Source organism: Argiope bruennichi, chromosome 1 (genome assembly GCF_947563725.1).
Source record: "Argiope bruennichi chromosome 1, qqArgBrue1.1, whole genome shotgun sequence".
Lineage (NCBI taxonomy): Eukaryota > Metazoa > Arthropoda > Arachnida > Araneae > Araneidae > Argiope > Argiope bruennichi.
The window spans coordinates 107,232,174-107,252,293 of record NC_079151.1 but is presented as its reverse complement, the minus strand read 5'-3'; the positions used below and the strand labels follow the sequence as shown (position 1 = coordinate 107,252,293).

General features: G+C 26.2%; 1 protein-coding gene across 6 annotated transcripts in view; it reads right to left on the bottom strand.

Moving 5' to 3' along the window:
• Positions 1–1,012: 1,012 nt before the first annotated feature.
• Positions 1,013–20,120, bottom strand: part of LOC129962565 (zinc finger protein 154-like) — a 31,380-nt gene continuing 12,272 nt past the window's right edge. For 2 of the 6 annotated variants that reach the window (XM_056076349.1, XM_056076333.1), the window contains exons 2-5: positions 19,936–20,009; positions 10,404–10,499; positions 7,158–7,205; positions 1,013–6,758 (exon numbers count right to left, since the gene is read on the bottom strand). In XM_056076349.1, coding sequence (XP_055932324.1) covers positions 5,599–6,758; positions 7,158–7,205; positions 10,404–10,499; positions 19,936–20,005 — 1,374 coding nt within the window. In that variant the 5' untranslated portion in view covers positions 20,006–20,009 and the 3' untranslated portion in view covers positions 1,013–5,598. The remainder of the gene's footprint in view (positions 6,759–7,157; positions 7,206–10,403; positions 10,500–19,935; positions 20,010–20,120) is intronic. The other 4 variants (XM_056076358.1, XM_056076341.1, XM_056076369.1 and 1 more) reach the window with 4 other exon arrangements.

The window sequence follows — 20,120 nt, the reverse complement described above, 5'->3', positions numbered from 1 at the left end:
TGCAGCAAATAACACTACTTATAAATGTATATAGCTATTGCATATATATCTACAGATTCTGCACCAGTGTTGGAAAATTTAGAAATCTTTAATTTTTATCACATTCAAGTTCATGAAGCACAAATCCATCAATCTGAGAGTTATATGGAAAAATAGATATAATGCATAATGTTAACCAAAAGTTAAGATCCTTGAAAGAAGACAAATTCAAATAAATACATGTTGTATGCATGTTTAATAATTAACTATATATTTCTAATATAAAATATTCATATTTTCTGATATATTTAATAGCAAAATTATGGAACCAGTCATCTAATATTAATTATTACACAAAATAAATGTCAAATTAAAAATGACAAAATTGGCACCATTACTTAATGAAAAATAATATTGTACTGTTTACTCAATTACAACTCGGATTTAATGAACGAATTTTTGAATGTTTGGTAGAAAAAAATACATGTGTATTTTATTCAGTTAAAACATTTGAGTAGTAGTACTAGGCTGATTCTTAACCTATTTATTAATAATGTGAAGATGTTTTTAAATGTGTGTGCATGTATTTGAAAGAAGACTTTGATCAATTTGGTTGGAGCGGAATTACTACCATCCCTTTGGTAAAAAGTTAAACAGAAAGGCATTGCTTGTCTTGCTTTCAAAAATTTATCAAGCTACCATCTTCAGATTATTTTCTTATATAATCCCCTCCCTTTTATTTCTATTCCATGTTTATGGTTTAAGTATAAACTTTCAAGCACAACTTCCAAGTTCTCAGAAATATATATTATATATATATTTTAAGAAACTTTGTATTATATTAGGTAAATTTATGCCGACATATAGAATAGAAAAATAATAAAATGTTAAACATGAATAAATCAACTTTTACAACAATAAATAACGATGCAGTTTAAATATGCTATCCAATACCTATTAAAAGAAATTGTGCAAGATGATATCAAAAAGGAATTTTATTAGTGTACTCAATAAATAAAATACATAAAATAAGTTAACAAAAAAATCCAATGAAGTTAAAATAACAGTTAGCTTTTACCTATTCATATACAAAATTGTAACAAAATTTACACTGTATTTAACAGGATTTTCTGTTTTATAAACTAAAAAAAAGAAAATTTTCATAAAAAAAATTCTTTAATTCTTTCAACTTAATTTTATTTACTTAAGAATAGAATACAGTCTTAGTACAAGATGCACTATTAAAACTAAACATGGAAACTATTTAAATACATACAAAATCTATTATTTGAAGATGACTGCAGTAAACCCTGAATAAAAAGGAAGGGGGAAAAATAATATGTTTGAAATGAACAAACCTCAAGCTTGATACTGAATACTATGGAACTTATCCACTGACATACTTTGAAGAAAGGAAATATCACAAAAAATAATCAAAATTTACTAGAAAATAAGAATTTCAGTTATTTCTATTATCAAATAAAGTTTTAAGAAAAATTATTCATCACAGCTTTCCATGTTACTGATGAGGTGTTATTCTCAAAGCATTAGTCAAATTAGTTCAAGGGCAATCAAATTTTTAGCTAGCACTTAAGGTATTTTTCTGAAGATTCAGAATGAGAAATATATATAAGAATGGATTATTTGCAGGTACTTTATTCTATAGGGAATGAACATTTTGACAATACCTGCAAATCATCATCGCTTCATTAGACATACAACATTTTTAATTTTAATTTAATCAGAATTAACTGCCTATCAATTATTTTGATTAAACTTTTAAATCAGATTTATTTAAAATAACAATTTTAAATAAAATAAATTAAAAAAAGATACAAATATTTGTTTTAAGAACCTTCAAACTACTTCAATGGGAAAGGGGCTATGTATAGTACCTGCAAATGTTATCCTTAAACATATATCAAACACAAAATATTAAAAAATCTATACTATCATTATTACCTGAATCAACTAGTTTTAGTACCGTATCTGTATATGAATGAACTCACTACAAGTTACAAGTTCAAACATTTACACTTTAATTGTACTTATCTTTTTACACTTACTCTATTGCACATTCCAAATAGCTATAATAATTTTCTAATTGTTTTTGTATTTCCTTTGAATTTTTATACATTTTTTTTTTAATCAGGACTTGTTGTCCAAAGCATAAATTATAACCTTTCCTCCCTCTACATCAGATAATCAATTCTTTTAAATAGTCAACATAATACAAGGCGATACAATAAAGTAATCCTATAATCAAATAGAATTTTGCAAGCTTTATATTTATTGCTTATCAATCATTTTAAAAATTTCCTTAAAAAGCAAATGCCAAAAGTTTAGGCAAGTTATATCTAATTCTACAGTATAGAGCCATACACTTCATAACATGGCCAAAATTTACAAAATAAAAAACAAGAAATGTCTCATCAATGATATTTAATGTAAAAATAAGTTACCTATGCCAAGAGGATAAGCATATTATATATATTTAAGCTAACTTCGAGCATCTTTATTAATTTCTTAAAATGTGAGAATTATTTTTTAGCTGCATATGTCTGAAAAAAAAGGAAGATGATGGAAAGATCATGAGGTCACTCTATAAAATTGATGGAAGGAATGAAGCCTACTTTGTAAGGACATACACATTTTGATTACTATTCTTTTCGATGTAATTAGTGGCACTTGAGTTTACATATCATTGTAATTCAAATTGCAGGGAAGGCAAGGCAGTACATTGAAATAAAACCTAGCAAAACTCAACCTGCAGACAATTAAATTTAGTCAAAAGAATGGTAGAAAGTTTATGAAAAACAATAACTTCTCACAAAATGTAAAAAACATTTTCTCTATTATTATTTAAACAAAATTTCTATTTATTTTCTCAAAAGGAATCCAAGACCTACAAAAACAACATATTATCATAAGATATTAAAATAAATTGTACTGAACACTGTAACTAAATCATATGAATTAAAATTTTCATCAATTATTTTGTCTCTAGTAATGTTTAAGGAAACTAATTCAAGAAGAAAAAAAAGAATTGTAAATGCATTATCTTGAAACACTAAAACACCTGACAGCATGTTTGTGATAGTGCATTTTGATTTTAAAGACATGGAAGACGCGTATTCTTTTAAAAAGCATGTTATTTCATTCAGAGAAATTCAGAATATTAACAAAAAGGAGAAATTTGAGAAAAAATATTTTGATTTTAAAAAAATCTACATTTTTATCTAAATATGTATTGGATGTAATTCAGTTAAACAGATTTTTTTAAAAATTAAACTTGTTCAACTTTACAATAATTTAAAATTATGAAGTTAAAAGTGTATATGTCATTCTTGAAGAGACTAATAATAAAACCAACGCATTTTGAAAAAAGTGTTCAACCGAATGCAATACATTAAAAAAGAACAGTTATGTCACATCCATTATAGTTAATGAACTAAAAAAATATAAAAAATTATGAAATAAGTTATACCTTAAGAAGATGAGAGTTCATCTTTATAACTAATGTAAAAGAGATTTATTCACTTTTACATTATTTTCTGAACAGGCACACTTAGAATTGATGTTATTGCGACTATTTATTAATACTTTGACTATGATTGTGTCATTTTTCTTGCTGACAAATAGAAATGCATTTATTTTTAAATTTTTGCATTTATATAGAAAGCAAATATAAATTGAATGAAAAGCAGTAAATTACTTATCTGACTCAGAAAATAATTTTCACATTTACTAGGTTTTCATTCTTTTGGATGCTTAATTTAAGAGATTCTATAACAGGAAGCACAGCTTTGATTTATTAATTTCTCTTCCTGAAATAAATAGAATATCTAAATAATATTATTAAAAAAGTGTTATAAGCACACATCTATAGAAAGATAATGGAAACAAACATTTCTTCTTTTTCCAAAAACATTATATTGTTGTCTTAATAACTGAAATTTTGAAGGCAATTACAACCTGAGATAAGACTACCAACAAACAATCTGACAATTTCAAATTGAATTTTAACAAGTATTTTTCTTTGAAAAGCTGTTTTTCTGGACAAAATAATGAAGTTGCAAAATAACTCTGTATATCTGATTACAACAGGTCTCCCATTTAGAGGGCTATTATTAAATTCAAAATTAACAACTTATGAATAGGACACACAGCTCCGAGCAGAAGCCTCATTATTGCAATTTAATAATCAGTACGAGATGTATCAGTATAATTTAAATACATGAAATACTTCAGGAAATTTCCTCAACCACACCGTCACGCAACTAGGTCAGAGAAATTGTAAGACTTATTTAAAAAAATATTATTCCTTCATGCTAAAAACCGAATAAAATCAGTTATAAATAACTAGCATTTTAGAAAAATCTTTACAGCTAAAAGGAAAAATTTCTAACTAAAAATTTATGCGAGTGTGTATAAACAACTATATGATATATGCAAAATGAATAATCTGCAATCCAATAAAAAAGAAAAATAGAAAAGTTTCAGTCAGCAACATTTTATTTATAAAAATCACCAAACCAGTGAAAAATGTCATTTATGATAACTAGTCATTTATTTTTAAGAAATGAAGACGAGATCGATAAAAAAGGCAAGGATAATGTTAATCTTTTCAGGCTGCTTCTCTCACTAATTATATTGCTTTAAAGGAGAAAATTTATCTCATGATCACAGCTGATTAATATCTTTGAATGATTTGGGGCAAATATTAGCCTAACATACATATACAGAACTTATTTAGATATCAGAAATTATTAAATGTTCGATGGTAGAAAAAAGTTTATGAAACATTTCATTTATTCTAGTCTCCTATATGAAATGAAAGAAAAATCGGGTTTTCTTCATTTCCATTTAGTGATAAAAAAATACAGGTTTCATTATAACATACATCTTTTATGCTTTATAAGGAATTTTAATGTCTCTTTTTTAAAAGTTTAAACATAAACAGAATTCATTACATTAGTCATAATTGGTAGAATTATTTAAAGAGTCTCAGCAGCAAATTCTCTTCAATTTAGGAGTTTAGAAAAAACTGCCAAAATTGAAAAATTAAGCAAAAATATTAAATTCCGGAATCTTGTAACCTTTCTAGAATACTTCTAGCGCTGTCCAGATACATGCAACATTTTTTTTACATTTAAATTTCACATAAACTCAACCAAAATATATAATGATTTCCTCATTATTAAAAGAATAATCCTGAACAATAAAAAATTACAGGATTTTTAATCTTCACATAGTAAAAATTATCTACATTTACCACTTCACTATTTAAAAATATTGGAACTGTTTTGTATTTGATTCACATAAATGGTATCATAAAAACTAGCCTATATGTAAAATAACAGTGTCTTGTTTATTTTGCAACAAGTGTTAAATAAATACTTGCAGGTACAGATCTTAAACCAGTTGAACGTAAGGTTAAAAAAATTAGTAATTATTGTTATACAATTATACACAACAAATTAAATTGCAAAACAATGCATGAATTCTGTAACTTTTAAATTATAAGAACAATTTACTTTTTAATGTTGTATAGACATTTGCTAGAAGTAGGCATCAGAAATCTATTACCTACAATCAAAACATAAATCTACATTAATATCACAAGGCTACATCTTCTTTAGGATTAAAGGTGTCAATGTACATATTTTGCCTCTTATGCATCCTACGTACATGTGAGCGAAGATTGTCTCTGCGTGCTGAGCGGTAAAAACAATGAGGACACAGATGAGGTTTATCACCTGTATGCATCCGCCGATGTTGGATTATTTTCTTTAATTGAACACTAGAAAAGTTACATATATCACAGAGGAAATTTGCATCCTTTTTATGTTTTTTCATGTGCCTTTGCATTTCACTTTCAGAAGGACGGTCTTTGCCACAAATCTTGCAGCTCAATTTAAGAGTAAAGTTCGAGTTTCCTGAAGCATGAACTTTCATATGCTTTTTTAGCGCTTTAGACACTGTGCAAGAATATGGGCAATGCGGACACTTATATTCTTCAGCATTGTGTCGATGTCGCTGCGGCAGGGTGTCTGGCTTATGTCTTCGTTTGCCACAAGGATGTACTCCATCGAGAAGTACATGCTTTTCCATATGCCTATCTAGTTTATCTCTACGTGTTGACGTATATGTACATGAAGTGCAATTATAGCGCTTATTTGTAGGAGAAAATTTTTCTTTTGTACTATTCTTTTTTGATTTGCTTTTTGAAACTTTTGAATGACAATTTTTCAGGTGCTTCTTCAAAGCAGCTTTGCTTTTGAATAAGACTCCACACTCTTGACAATCATATCCAATAGTAGAAGGATCTTCATCCATACAATACTGCTCTGTATCAATGACAAGCTTTGTATCATCAAAACCAGCATCTTCAATTTGATCAGAACCAATATCAATTGATGACCCAATTACAAAGTGATCAGTATCCAGATGGGACTCCATATTATCATCAATCACCACTTCGTTGTCTACTTCTGAACATGTTATTACTTCTTCACCTTCAATTATATCTTCCTGCTTTATCCGTAAATTACGCACAATCATAATATCGCCGTGGGGATTTTCACTGCCAACTTCAACACCCTGTTCAATGATCAAATCATTCGGAACACCTACATCATGGAAAAGCAATTGGTTGACATGGCTTGTATCCAAAGCCACCTCTTCCAATCCTTGGGTTTTCATGGTAATAAAGCTTGCATGATCCATGGGATTATCTGATATAAGGGAATGATCACCCATCATCTTGGAAGGAGTACCTGGAGAAATTTTAAAATCAAATCAATGAATAATCTAAAATGAAACCCTAAAATATTTTGGATTCTATTAATAATGGGAAAAATAATTCAGGACGTTACAAAACACACAAAGATAGTGAAAGAAATTTAGAAAAGTTAATTAAGGCATGCAAAAGCCAAGCTATTTGATTAAGAAAGAAAAAGTGGGAGGAAGAGAGTAGCAGAACGATCCAATATGGAACATTTTCCTGAAATTTAACTTTTTCAATTATTACTAATTTCTTAAAATAATACTCTTTGCTGAAACCAGAATTTATAATATTCATTAATAAATCTTTCAAAAAAGTAGTTGTCATTTTAAGACAGGAAATAAGAAATAATAATTTTTAGTTAAAAAAAAAATTATTGTGAACCTCATACCAAAATTGCAAAATGTATTCTCCTTATCTGAAGTTGTATGAAGTAAAGCTAAAATAAAAAGTAATAATTATCATTAGAAGATTTTTTTAATTAAAAAAAATCAAAAACATTTCACATCCAATATCACATTGTGCAGTTTTACAAGCTTTCTTTATTTTGTCAAAAAAAAAAAAAAAAAAAAAAAAAAAAAAAGCCACCTCAGTCAAACAATTTCTGATAGCACTGATACAATTAATCCTAAAACAAATCATAAACATCATGGTTAAAAGGTAAATTCTAAATAACTGAAACAATGGAACAGCAAACTATGAATTCCAAAAATTATGATCAACAAAAAAATACTTCAAAATGTCACATGTTCATTCAAGTACATAAGATGAAATAGTACAATAAAATTTTAAAACAAGTATCCTAATTGGAACTACAAAACAAAAGCAAAAATAATGGGTTAAAATGAATTGGGGAGAAAAAAACGAAATCAAAATTTTCATCATGTTAAAATTTGGTTACCTTATCACATTCTTATTATTTTACAGCCTATGCTAATGAATGAAAAAGAAATGCTATGAAACAAACATGCAAACATAATAATACTCTTTGCTGAAACCAGAATTTATAATATTCATTGATAAATCTTTCAAAAAAGTAGTTGTCATTTTAAGACAGGAAATAAGAAATAATAATACATGAAAGCATTAAATAAGGACTGAATCAAATGAATTCATTCAAAAATTGCAGTTCATGATTATCACATAAAAAAAGGAGAATCATAATATTGTAAATATAAATTTTGACTTTTGTTAATATAACAATGAGATTTGTGTATCATGATATGCAAAATATTTCTTAAAACAATGAAAACTACATATAGATGATATAAAAAACAGAAAACCCATTTTTCTACAAGATATATTTAAGGGGAAATTATTTTAGCTGATAAGAAATATAGAAGCAATAGTCAACATTTGTTTGCATCAAATAATCTCCACCATTATAAAATTTTGGCAAAATATAACTTTTTAAATGGAAATAGTGAATATTCAACAGTTTTCAATCAAGGAAATGCAAGGTTTGAAATCCAAAAAAATAATTCATTTAAATGGATTCATATTGCAATGCAACTGCTCAATAGCAACAAATATCCTAGAATACATCCTTATGAAAAATTATAACCTAAAAAATAAATAAACTTTTGCTAAAAGAATGAAAGAGTTAAATGTATAAATATTTCTTTCAATAGAGGAAGTACTCCATTTGAACATGTACTTTTTTCACAAAATGGTACAACATTGAAAAGAACAAAAGAGAAAACTACTAAAACTGCAAAACTTGATATTAACATAAAATCAGGGGAGAAAAACAACGTAATTTTGTTATTATAAAGAAAACTAAACAACATTTAATTTCTAATGCTATCATCAATGCAGATAATATATCAGAAATCAATAGCTCCGTATTCTTTCTTTATACACGGATTAACAATTATACACGTATACTATACACTTGACTAAAAATACTTAAGACAAATATAGAGATTAAAAGCTTTATTAAAATAAAATTTATCATTAAATGACCAAATTTAAAAGTACAATAAACCCAGAAAAACTTCTTTGAGTATAATTACAGTTTTAAAATTTCATTAAAAAACTAGTTAACCAAAGTCGTTTAAAAAATGAATAAAAAACTAAAAACAAATAATTAAAAAAACTATTTTGAAAAGGTTTTTTTTTTATTATTATTACTTCAAATAAAATACATGAGCTTTGAAAATAATATTGGATAATAATAAAATACTGATTAAGTTCCAATAAAACATAAGAGAAGGAATCCCATTTGAAAATAACCCACAAGTGCACTAAGTTCAAATTATTTGCATAATAAAACCGACATAAGTAGTTTCATGAACTTGGAACACAAAACATATTGGATCGTTTTAGTGGAAATGTTCTACACCAAAAGCAGCAGATAGCCAGTGCATTAGAACTAAAAACAATGCAACATACACATATAAGCAAATGTCATGAGCCTTAAAATCTAAATTGTAAGAATAAATTGATATACATATTTTAAATAAAAAAAAATATTAAAAAAAATTTTCAAGCTGCACATAACACAGAGGGCAAGACTGTCAAATGACCACATTATCATATATTTTTTCATTACAAAAACTAATGTTTGTTTGCATATAAATTTTTTTAAATAAATCCATAACTTGAAAAGCTTATTTTTTTTAGTTTGAAATTTAAAATATACATTCAAAATTAATTTCACACAAAATACAGTCCTTTTAAAATTCATGCTGCAAAAATTATAAACTTTTCCAACACAATTCTCATTTAAATATATTTTCACAATAAGAGCAAATATCTTTTTTTCCTCTCCTTTTACCCAGCCTTTTTTTTTTTTTTTTTAACTCTTAAAGAACAAGAAGCATATTTTATAAATAGTCAGAGATTTCAATAGTCTAGTACTATAAAGAAGTTGTAAAAACATTAAATCTTTATAATGAGTTTTTTTAAAAGGCAATATAATTATATCTTTAAAATCAAATGAGAGGAAACATTCTATAAATAATAGGTATTAAAATATTTCATCCACATTATATTTTGAAATCTTAAGTATGACTACTAAAACACAAAATAAAAGTTAATATAAATTAAAGTCTTAGTATATAATTAAAACTTAGTATTATCTACAAGAAGATGCAGATTCTTCTGTGAAATGAACATAGCTAAAGTAATATATTATGGCAAATAACAAAAATAGTTCTTTTGAAATAAATAATATAAAATAAACAAATTGTTAATAAAAAAGTAATTTAGTCATTAAAAACTGTTTTTGAACTTCAAGAATTTTTACTGAAAACCAAATTTTATAAACGGAAATAGTAGAAATAGTAACCTGAAAAAATTACAATATATAATAGCCTTTCCTTTTCTTTGATTTAACAATGAATAAATAACTATACCTCAAAGATGCTTTCATACAAAAAATAAGGTATTTTAATTTGATGATACAGAAAAAAATTAAATTTTTTTAACTTTTAAAATGATGATAAATATTATACAAGAGTTAAAATAAACCAATGTGGTCACTTGAAAATCCGAAAAAAAAAAAAAAAAATTATAATATACAACATAAAACAGATACAAAATTCAGTTATTGGTCTTTTTTTTTTGTTGTTGTAGTTAAATAATGTTTCCATAGAGAAGCAAGTGCCTGAAGAAGTAGATTATTTAAACTTACATGTGAAGTCCTCGGAGGCCAATAAATTCCAAGGCTCAACTCCTGTCAACTGGGGGGAGAATGTTTCTAAATCCATGTGACGGTACATAGGTACCCCTATGTCAGGGTGTTCAATCATTAAAAAAAGGAACCAAAAAGTAACAAAAGTAAAAACAATTCAATTTTTAACATAACCATGCAAAACAGTGTAAAAAAAAATTACAATCATGAAACAGCAAGCACTAGTTTGAATACATGGATTTTTCCAACCAAATGAAAAAGAGCTAGCACAAAAGCATGCTAAAATGTGCATGCAAATTTAACTGAATTGTTATACCATAATTTTAGAGCATTAAAAACTAATAACCAAACATAAAAAGCCATTTATATATTTGATGCCATTCAAACACAGCAAAAGCTTAAGAATACATATGCTTATTCTGCATGCTTGGCATTCACAGAATACAACAATCATGTAATCAATATATATAAATGAACTTCCAACACTTTTTCAAATGCAAATAATTATACATTATAAATACATTAACAATTTTTCTAATATATATTGTTCCTGTTACATTCTTAAATTAAGCCTATTTTTAAAAAAATTATGATCGCCTGCAGCACAATATAAAATTAAAAACGAAATCCATGAAATAATAACCCTCCATTCCAAATGATTCTTCTTAAATTCATAGCTTACATTTTGTACTGAACACATAAATAGGTGCTATTTGATACATATTTATCACCTTCACTGTTACATTATAGACATATAAAATTTACAACCTCCAGATTTATACTAACACTAATTATACTAATAAAGAAATTTTACTAAGCAGAATCATTAAAGGCAAAAACTTTCAATAATAAATGATTTAAAGCCTTCACTTTAATTTGATTAGGAAAATGAAATTTATACGGACAAACAGAGTTCAAAAGATTAAATCAATAAAAAAAATTTTTTCACATTTTTTAAATTTAGATTTAAATAGGTCAGAAATCTGATGTGCTGCCCAACTTTTTAATCCTGTCACTTTGGATACACATGGCACTGGAACAACACAAAAAATAACCCCTGCATATAATGAATAGATGAGCAGTTTAGAAAATGTATATTTAGATTTAATTAAGAGACAGAATGTTTTATTAAATACTTATCCTTTGAGAAATAAGAGGAAAAAGACAATTCATATCATTATTTTCAAATTTAAAACCTAATAAAACAAGTCTTCAGAAAATTAAAAAATTTTTTTTTTAATTATATAGTTTTTCAAGAAATTATTTAAAAAAGTTCAATGAGTCCCATTTTTATGTATCAAGAAATCCAGGAATCAGAATTTTTTTTAATTATTATTTTTATTATTATAACCCACATATGGAATTCAAATTGAAAGTATATTTCAAACAGAATGCACATTAAAAATTTTCATTCAAATTAACTCTTTAAGAATAAAGTATTTTTTTTAATAAAAATATTATGACTAATTATGTTCATACGCTTGTTGGATAAATTTAATCACAAAAATCACCTGAAATGATCTCTTGCAAATTGTTTTCAAAATGGAGAAATTTTGAATGAGAATATTTAAAGGGGACTTTTTTTTATTCAGCTGAAAATCTATTTGAAAATAAGAAAACATGAACTGTGTTTTACTAGATACATATTTCAGTGGAGGATAGAAATTCTTACCATGAAAGAAAGGTGGAATTTCTATCATATACAGTTTATATATATAAGAATAGATTTATTTAAAGATGCATTTCAAAATTAGCTTGATTAAAAGCATTTTTCTGTTAATGGGGATCTGATTCCTATCAAATGTCAACACTGCTGTTAGTAAATTATCATTAAGATTTGATATGTTTTTGATGGAACCCTAACACAACTGTACTAAATGTGTCCAATTGCAGATTAATTATTTATTAAAACTGTCTTTTAGATCAGAAATTCCAAAATAATTTTCATGAAACCTCACTTTTTATAGATTTAATCTATTGTATTTTTTGATAATACCCATTATTTAATCATGCCATAATCAGCAAAATATTGTCAAAATTGTACTTTTTGAATTAAAAAACACTTCTATCTTTTATGACGAAATATAACAGTTTATAAAATTCTGAATATATTATTTTAACACAAATAAAAATTTCTTTTTAGGCAAATTAGGCCTGGGAAAATTCTGGGCACAGATTGCATACTTTCTTTGAGATATTCAATGAAATGATGGAAAACTATATAAAATGGTAACATACTAATTTTCATAATTCAGTGGGTTTAATCATAAAAGAATGGAATTTTTTTAAAAATTGAAAATGTTAAAGTCTCAAAAATACTTCATTAAATATGACTCGTAGGACGGAGAGTCTGTATGAAAATTTAAAATCCATCAGAACATTTATTGATTCAAACTGAATAAAACTTAATTCATTTAGGCGATTTTCCCTATTAAACATAAATACCTATCAATAATGGTTTAGTAATTAAGTTATTAGACCCTGATTAGAATGGATATCATCTGTATATAAAGTATTTATATCTTGATACAGATTTATTGTTAAAATCTTAAGATTTGAAAAAACTTTTTCCTAGTAAATATTGTATTTTGTGTTTATTTCATTCAACACAAAAATGTGCTGAAAACTCTATCAGAGTGTGCAGTGAGAAACTTCTGCAAAAATTAAGTACTTTTTAGCATCTTTACCAAAAAAATTAAACATCCATGTACATGCACACATATGAAAACCTGCGTATTTTCTAAGCATATATTTTCTGTTTTATGATAATGCACAGTTTTTACTAACTTTTTTTAGAAAATTAATTTTAAATAAGTATTTTTTTAAATGTTAATATTTATCTCTGTATTTGGCAAAATTTGCATAACATCTAATATATTAAAATTTTTTGTTTACCTTTTAATTAAACCAAATTAAAATTTTGAAAAAATCTACATTCAATCGAAATTTTTGAAAAAAGAGAGTGGGAGAAAAAAACCTCATGAGTGTTATCTAAATATGTGTTGGCACTGCCAGATCTATTTCCTAGGAACAACCTGGATTTGCAGAATGAATTCTTCCCTTTCTCTGGTTTTCTTTCTTGATATACAGTGGCTCCCAAAATTGAGTATACACTATACTCTTTCTTCTTTAATTTTCTTCTTTTTGATCTTAACATTCCTATTTATGGCTAATATTTATAAGAACGACAAAATATACATTAACAAAGGTATTAAGCTAAAAAACAAAACGGAGAAGTCAATAATATTTTTATTACAGTAATTTTTATGCCAAAGTTACAAATTCCAAAGTCACAAAATTGAGCATACACCTTATAAAATATGTGACTTGACTACTATTATTTATTTTCAAATGAATAAGTAAAACAGTTTTGTTACTTTAATTGGCAATCATTGATTTCCAAGCGAAAACAAATGTTTTGGTTATCATAATCAGCTCCAGAAATGAAACAAATGTTGAAATTCGGAAACTTGTTATTCGATTGTCTGAAGATGGTAAATCTCTACGAGAAATTGCAAGGGAAATTCAACGCAGTCAAAGATGCGTTCAAAAAATTATTCAGAAGTATAAAATGTATAGCCAAATTGTTAATAAACCTGGAAGAGGAAGAAAAGAAATCCTCAGTGTCACGACCAAGAGAAGAGTTATTCGAGAAGTAGCAAACAATCCTAAGGTGAATGCTACAAAAATTGCTACATTTACTTCAAGAACAATTGGAAAGTGTGTTTCTGCAGAAATAATTCGAAGATTAATCTGAAAAGCAAATTATAATGATCACGTAGCCAGAACAAAACCATTCATTTCCAAAGTAAATGGAGAGAAAAGAATTTCATTTACTAAAAGTCATATTTCAAAACCTCCGGACTTCTGGAATCAAGTAATATTCAGTGACGAAGTAATTTCAATGTTTTTGGTAGTGATGGTCGATATTATGTTTGGAGAAAGCCCAATTCTGAACTTCTTCCTAAAAACACCAATGCTTCTGTCAAGCATGGAGGTGGTTCACTTCTTGTATGGGACTGTGTGTCAGCAAAAGAAGTGAGAAATTTAGTTTTCATTGATGGAATCATGGACAAAATCAAATATTTGGATATATGGAAGAACAATTTAAAACAAAGTGCCCAGCATTTGGGTTTAGGGTCAAGTTTTCTGTTTCAACAAGATAATGACCCGAAGCATATAGCTAAAATAGTTAAGTCACGATTGTTGTATAATTGTAAATTGCAATTGCACACCCCTTCTCAATCTCCAGGTCACAATGTGATTGAAAATTTGTGGCACAATTAGGAAAATCAGTTCAAAAACACAATATTAGGGGCAAGGAACACTTAAAAATAGTATTACAAGAAGATTGGTAGTAAATTGGTCGAAACAACTCAAATTCTTGTCAACTCAATGTCACACTGTTTACAAGCTGTTCTAAATGCAAAAGGATATGCAACAAAATATTAATTTAAGTTTTTCTCTTTTTCTTTTTAGATTTTGCTAGATGTATACTCAATTTTGTGACTTTGGAATTTGTAACTTTGACATAAATTACTGTAATAAAAATATTATTGATTCCTCCGTTTTGTTTCTTAGCCTAATATTTTTGTTAATGTATATTTTGTCGTTCTTATAAATACTAGCCATAAATAGGAATGTTAAGATCAAAAAGAATAAAATTAAAGAAGAATGAGTATAGTGTATACTCAATTTTGGGAGCCACTGTATCTGATAAACAAGCCTATACAAATATGCTCTCAAATTATCGTATTTAACATGTGAGGAAACAAAATGAATAAAATGCTGTGTTAGCAGTTCGAGAAAATTAAGCACTTTTTAGGTGCTTAAAAATGGTTTTCAAATTTAAGCAATTCTCATGACGCTATGTACCCTGTCCATGTTCAATTTGTAGTTAGAATTAATTCAATCCTTCAATCTGAATTTTTCTCAATATGATGGGAACATAATTTATTAGCTCTAGGTCATCAAATCTGATCAATAAAGTGCTGATGCATAGTTAAGCGCACACATTTATCTTTAATATAAGCAAAAGTTTAATTCAAACGTAATATACCTTACAGATTCTAACTCCATATTCTAAAGCCGAGTTGTGACAAATCATAGTTAACTTCCTTCACAGAAAATCAGTTATTATGCACATACAACTTCATATTTGCATTACTTTCAATTATGCATATAAATAAAAACTTCCATTTACTTCAAAGTTTACTGCTGAAAAATTAGTTTTTTTAAATCATTAATAAAATTGAACTTAGAAAGTCATGCATCATAATTAATACCACTCCTCCCTCTTTATCTTATAACTTTAAATGAACAATTCTTGTATATGTATATATATATATATATATATATATATATATATATATATATATATATATATATATATATATATATATATAATCTCAGAAACTGTTCTAATGACTTGTAAGCATAGGTCAATAGAGGTTCCTTCTAGGGAAATAATTACCTTCGGCTCCTAAAATTTCACTACGATTCTGATACATCATTTTTTTTTTGGTAGATCTTGTTTTCTACAATAAAATTTTTCAGAAGTGGACAATTTGAATTACATTTTAGAAAGAACATATGATTGTGCTTTTTTCAGCCTATTTTTCTACTTAGCACACAACATTTTTTTTTAATTATTATTATTAAGATATTTTCATTTTTTCTGTCTGTCACCTACATTTATTTGAAGATTGTAATGCTAACTACCTTACAAAAGAAAATCTGAATATCTTAAGAGGTAATTATATTTTTCTCAACAAATTTTTACTTAGTTGTTAGTTAACATTAGCCACAAAATTCTTAATTTTTTCTCTTAAATTATAGATAGCCCTTGTAGAATTTTTATTTAAAAAATTTTCTTAAAATTGTTAATTTATTTGAATCATTTAAAATTGTTAAAACAGTTCTATTCAATAATGATTTACAACTGTGACTAATGTACTTACCAAAAGTAACTAATGTAATCAATATAAAATTTAAAAAAAATATTGCTAATATGTTTAAAAATTATTATTATTGCCAAAAATCAAAATGGCTAATTCAGCTAAAGGGTAAGAGCTAAACTACACAAGATGAAGCAAAGAAATTTGAAGATAAAATATAAGTAAAAACAGAACTAGAAGAAAAAAAAAAAAAAAAAAAAAAAAAAAAAAAAAAAAAGATTTTAAAACATTTTTTTTAAAAAAGGAATTTTAAAAAAATGAGCCAACAACTAATTTCTGGAAGTATTCAACACTATTAAGTATTAGGTAAAGCAGTAATAGAAGTTAATAAGTCTTTGTCTTCTAATCCAAGGAAAAAGTGAACAGTTATGAAGAAATTAACTTCAGACATCTGACTTTTTATAACATCTCTTAAATCTGAGAAAAAAGGCTTTTCCAAAGATGCTACTGAGAATGATAAAACTTTTTAATAACATAATGTATCAAGACAATTTTCTAGTAATTTGGGCTTAGAAAAAATTTTATTTTCCAGCAGGACAATGGCCCCAAACAGAATGTACATAACGTCAAAATGTGGCGTCTTTTTGATTGTAAATAGCAGTTATACACACTATCACAGTTTGCTGACATCAATGTCAATATCTGTGGACCATGCTCGAAACAGCCGTCCAAAAAAAAAAAAAAAAAAAAAAAAACATTTAAAACAAGTGCTGCAGGAAGAATGGGGTAAAATATCTTCAGATATCACCAAAAATTTGTCAAATCAGTACCACGACATTTAGAGGTCGGTATAAAAGCTTAAGACATGCAATTGAATGCTGACGTTTTCTTTTTATGCGAGATACACCAATAAAATTTTTGTAAAATTCTAAATTTTTTGAGACAAAAATCTACATATTATGTAAAAATTTTTTTATTGATTATACTTTATTTTTACTTTAAATTAAACTGATTGCTATGCATAAAAATAAAAACATGTTTGTACTTCTTGGTAATGTATTATTTATCATGAAAGTTTGATTTATCAAGCAAAAGTAAGGTGTACTCTCAATAGTTTGAGCCGCTGTATGTATGTATGTATATATATTCAAAACTAACTATCTCATTAATGAACTGATTTTACAATTAATAAAATTATTTTACAAAATTTAAAATTATTCTTTATGAGGTAACTAAATTGTTATATAAATAAAAAAAGATAAAAATTAAATTTATTTTGTTTAAATCATTATCTTTAATTATTTCTATATAGATTTGTTATACTGATTAATGTTGCATTAAATAAAAGGTTTTCTCATAGTTTATTTAAGAATATCTTAACATATTATAGCCTGTTAAAATATTTAAAATGCTACTTTACTCATAATGGAATGTCCCTAAATTGAATTTCAGATAATTGTAAATTTTAACCATCAATTATTGTTCCTTCAACACAAAATTGGGATTAATTTTATTTGTTAAAAATATGTTTTAAACTAAATCTGCACAGTTAAATTTATGAGCCAATAAATGAAGTAATAAATGAGTGCAACCCAACACAAAAGCTATCAGCCTATTAAATATAAAAATTTATCATGTTTACAATTATGCAACATAATAATTAAAACTTTTTGTGATATTTAAAAGTTTTATTTTAGGATTACTCATTAAAAATATGTAAATTAGCTCAAAACTACAAATTACATTACCTTTATTCAAACTGATGCCAACTAGAAAAAAAGCAAAGCAGTTATCATAAGGAATTCTTTTAAACAATGAAAAGTACAAACATGTTTTGGCTTTTTAAAATCCATTTCTAGTCAACTATGTTATTTTAAAATTTTGTTGTAATTAAATTCAAATAAATTTTATCAAATAAAATTTAATATCAAATAAATTTTATAAATCCTATCAAATCATTTGGCAATCTAAAAATTATGACAAAAATACCGATTCCTTCTTTCATTAACTTAAAGCAGAAATTTTACTTCATATCTTTGTTTCATAACATGATATATATACTATACTTGGCACAGCTAGCCAATTACATTAGTAAAATTATTAAGTTTCCTTTAATTTTTACAATTTTTTTAATGTAATTAATCAGTATATAAGGTGACTTACTCAAAGGTACCAAATTCTAGTACGGGGAGATTTGAATAAGAAATGCTAATCACACATACATTAAATATTTAAAACAGAATGGTACTTCAGGTCATGACAATAAGAACCATGATATTAAAAAACTTCTGTTGTCACTATAATAAAGATGGGGAAAGGAAATTAGGTAACAAAAAGTTGCTTGTAGACTTATATCAGGTGGTTTATATTAAAGGGACAAAGCTAACCAATTATATAGTGACAAAAAAAAAAAAAAAAAAAAAAATTCAATGCAGCAAAAAAACAGTTTTATTAACTATGTTTCAGGCCAGATTATGCCAGAAAATATTATTCTGAGAACACTGGAGTCTCAGTTAATAATTATTTACATTTTTGGGGCAATTTTGACAACTAAATGTTCATTTAGGAAATACGAAATTCCATAATTTAGCTCTCAAGACAAGGAGATCTCCAGAATCTTTTTATCTCTTATCTTGCCAGACTATAAAAAGCATACACCTACTATGAAACTGAGCTTCATAATTTTCCCACTAATTAAGCTGAACAAATCATAGCGAGCCCTGCAATTCATGTTATTACATTGTTTGCGATGCAGCTTCTCATATTTCGATACATCACTTTTGTCAGAGAAGTGTTTTAAAAATCGGCACCATCATGTGGCACTCTTCTCACTAGTGAAAGAGGGCACATGGTGCAATAGCATCAAAAGTAAAATTAAATAACTTTTACCAATTCTTTAATAGTTATTTTCCTTGCAAATTGAAGATGTTCCACATTTACATTAAAATACAGGGTATTAATTCCTTGATTAATAAATGATTGTTTAATGTTTCTTGAAAATATCAAACATTTTTTATGCTAAAAAATGCTTTTTAAATTCATATTCCTTCCCATCATTTTTTTAATTTATGGATAATGCAATGTTACATCTATTGTAAAGTAATTTCACATAATTATATAATCATTTTGTTGAACTGCAGTTACAGATTTTTAAGCATTATCTACAATTTATGGCACATAAAAAAAATTAAAGACATATTACAAGATTTTTTTAAAAAAATAAAGCCAACAGGATGAGAGAAAAAAGGTTCTTAGGAAGCTTTATAAATTATTTCATTAGGAAGGACAACATAAATAAAAACAATAATTACTAACAGCTAAAAACTATTGCTTTTTCTAATGAAATTTGTAAAATTTCCTTTGGATAATTCTGATATAGGTAATCTATAAGTACTGGATCAAGTTAGCGATAACATCACATTAATAAAGTAATTATTCGAAACAAATATAAATGTTCTGCACAAAAACAAAGATTTGCAATGTCCATTTTAGCTGTTAGCTTTCAAATAAAAATGTTTAAAAAATAATTTAAATATAGGATTCAAGATAGGTAATGAATATACATCAAAACCCATTGAAGCAATCCTTTGGCAAAGAAGGGCCAATATGGAATGTACTGGAAAATTTAAATATACCTTCCAATCCTATGTTACATTCGCCGTATTCACTTTTGATATCCTTTATCAAAAAATCTTCTTCAACCATGTTTCTGGGAAATTAACAGAAAAAAAATGAAAATTTATGCTTAGCACTTAAAAATTAATTATCAACTGCAGTAAACAATAAATAAAAAAATATAATGCATAATAATTTTTGAAAA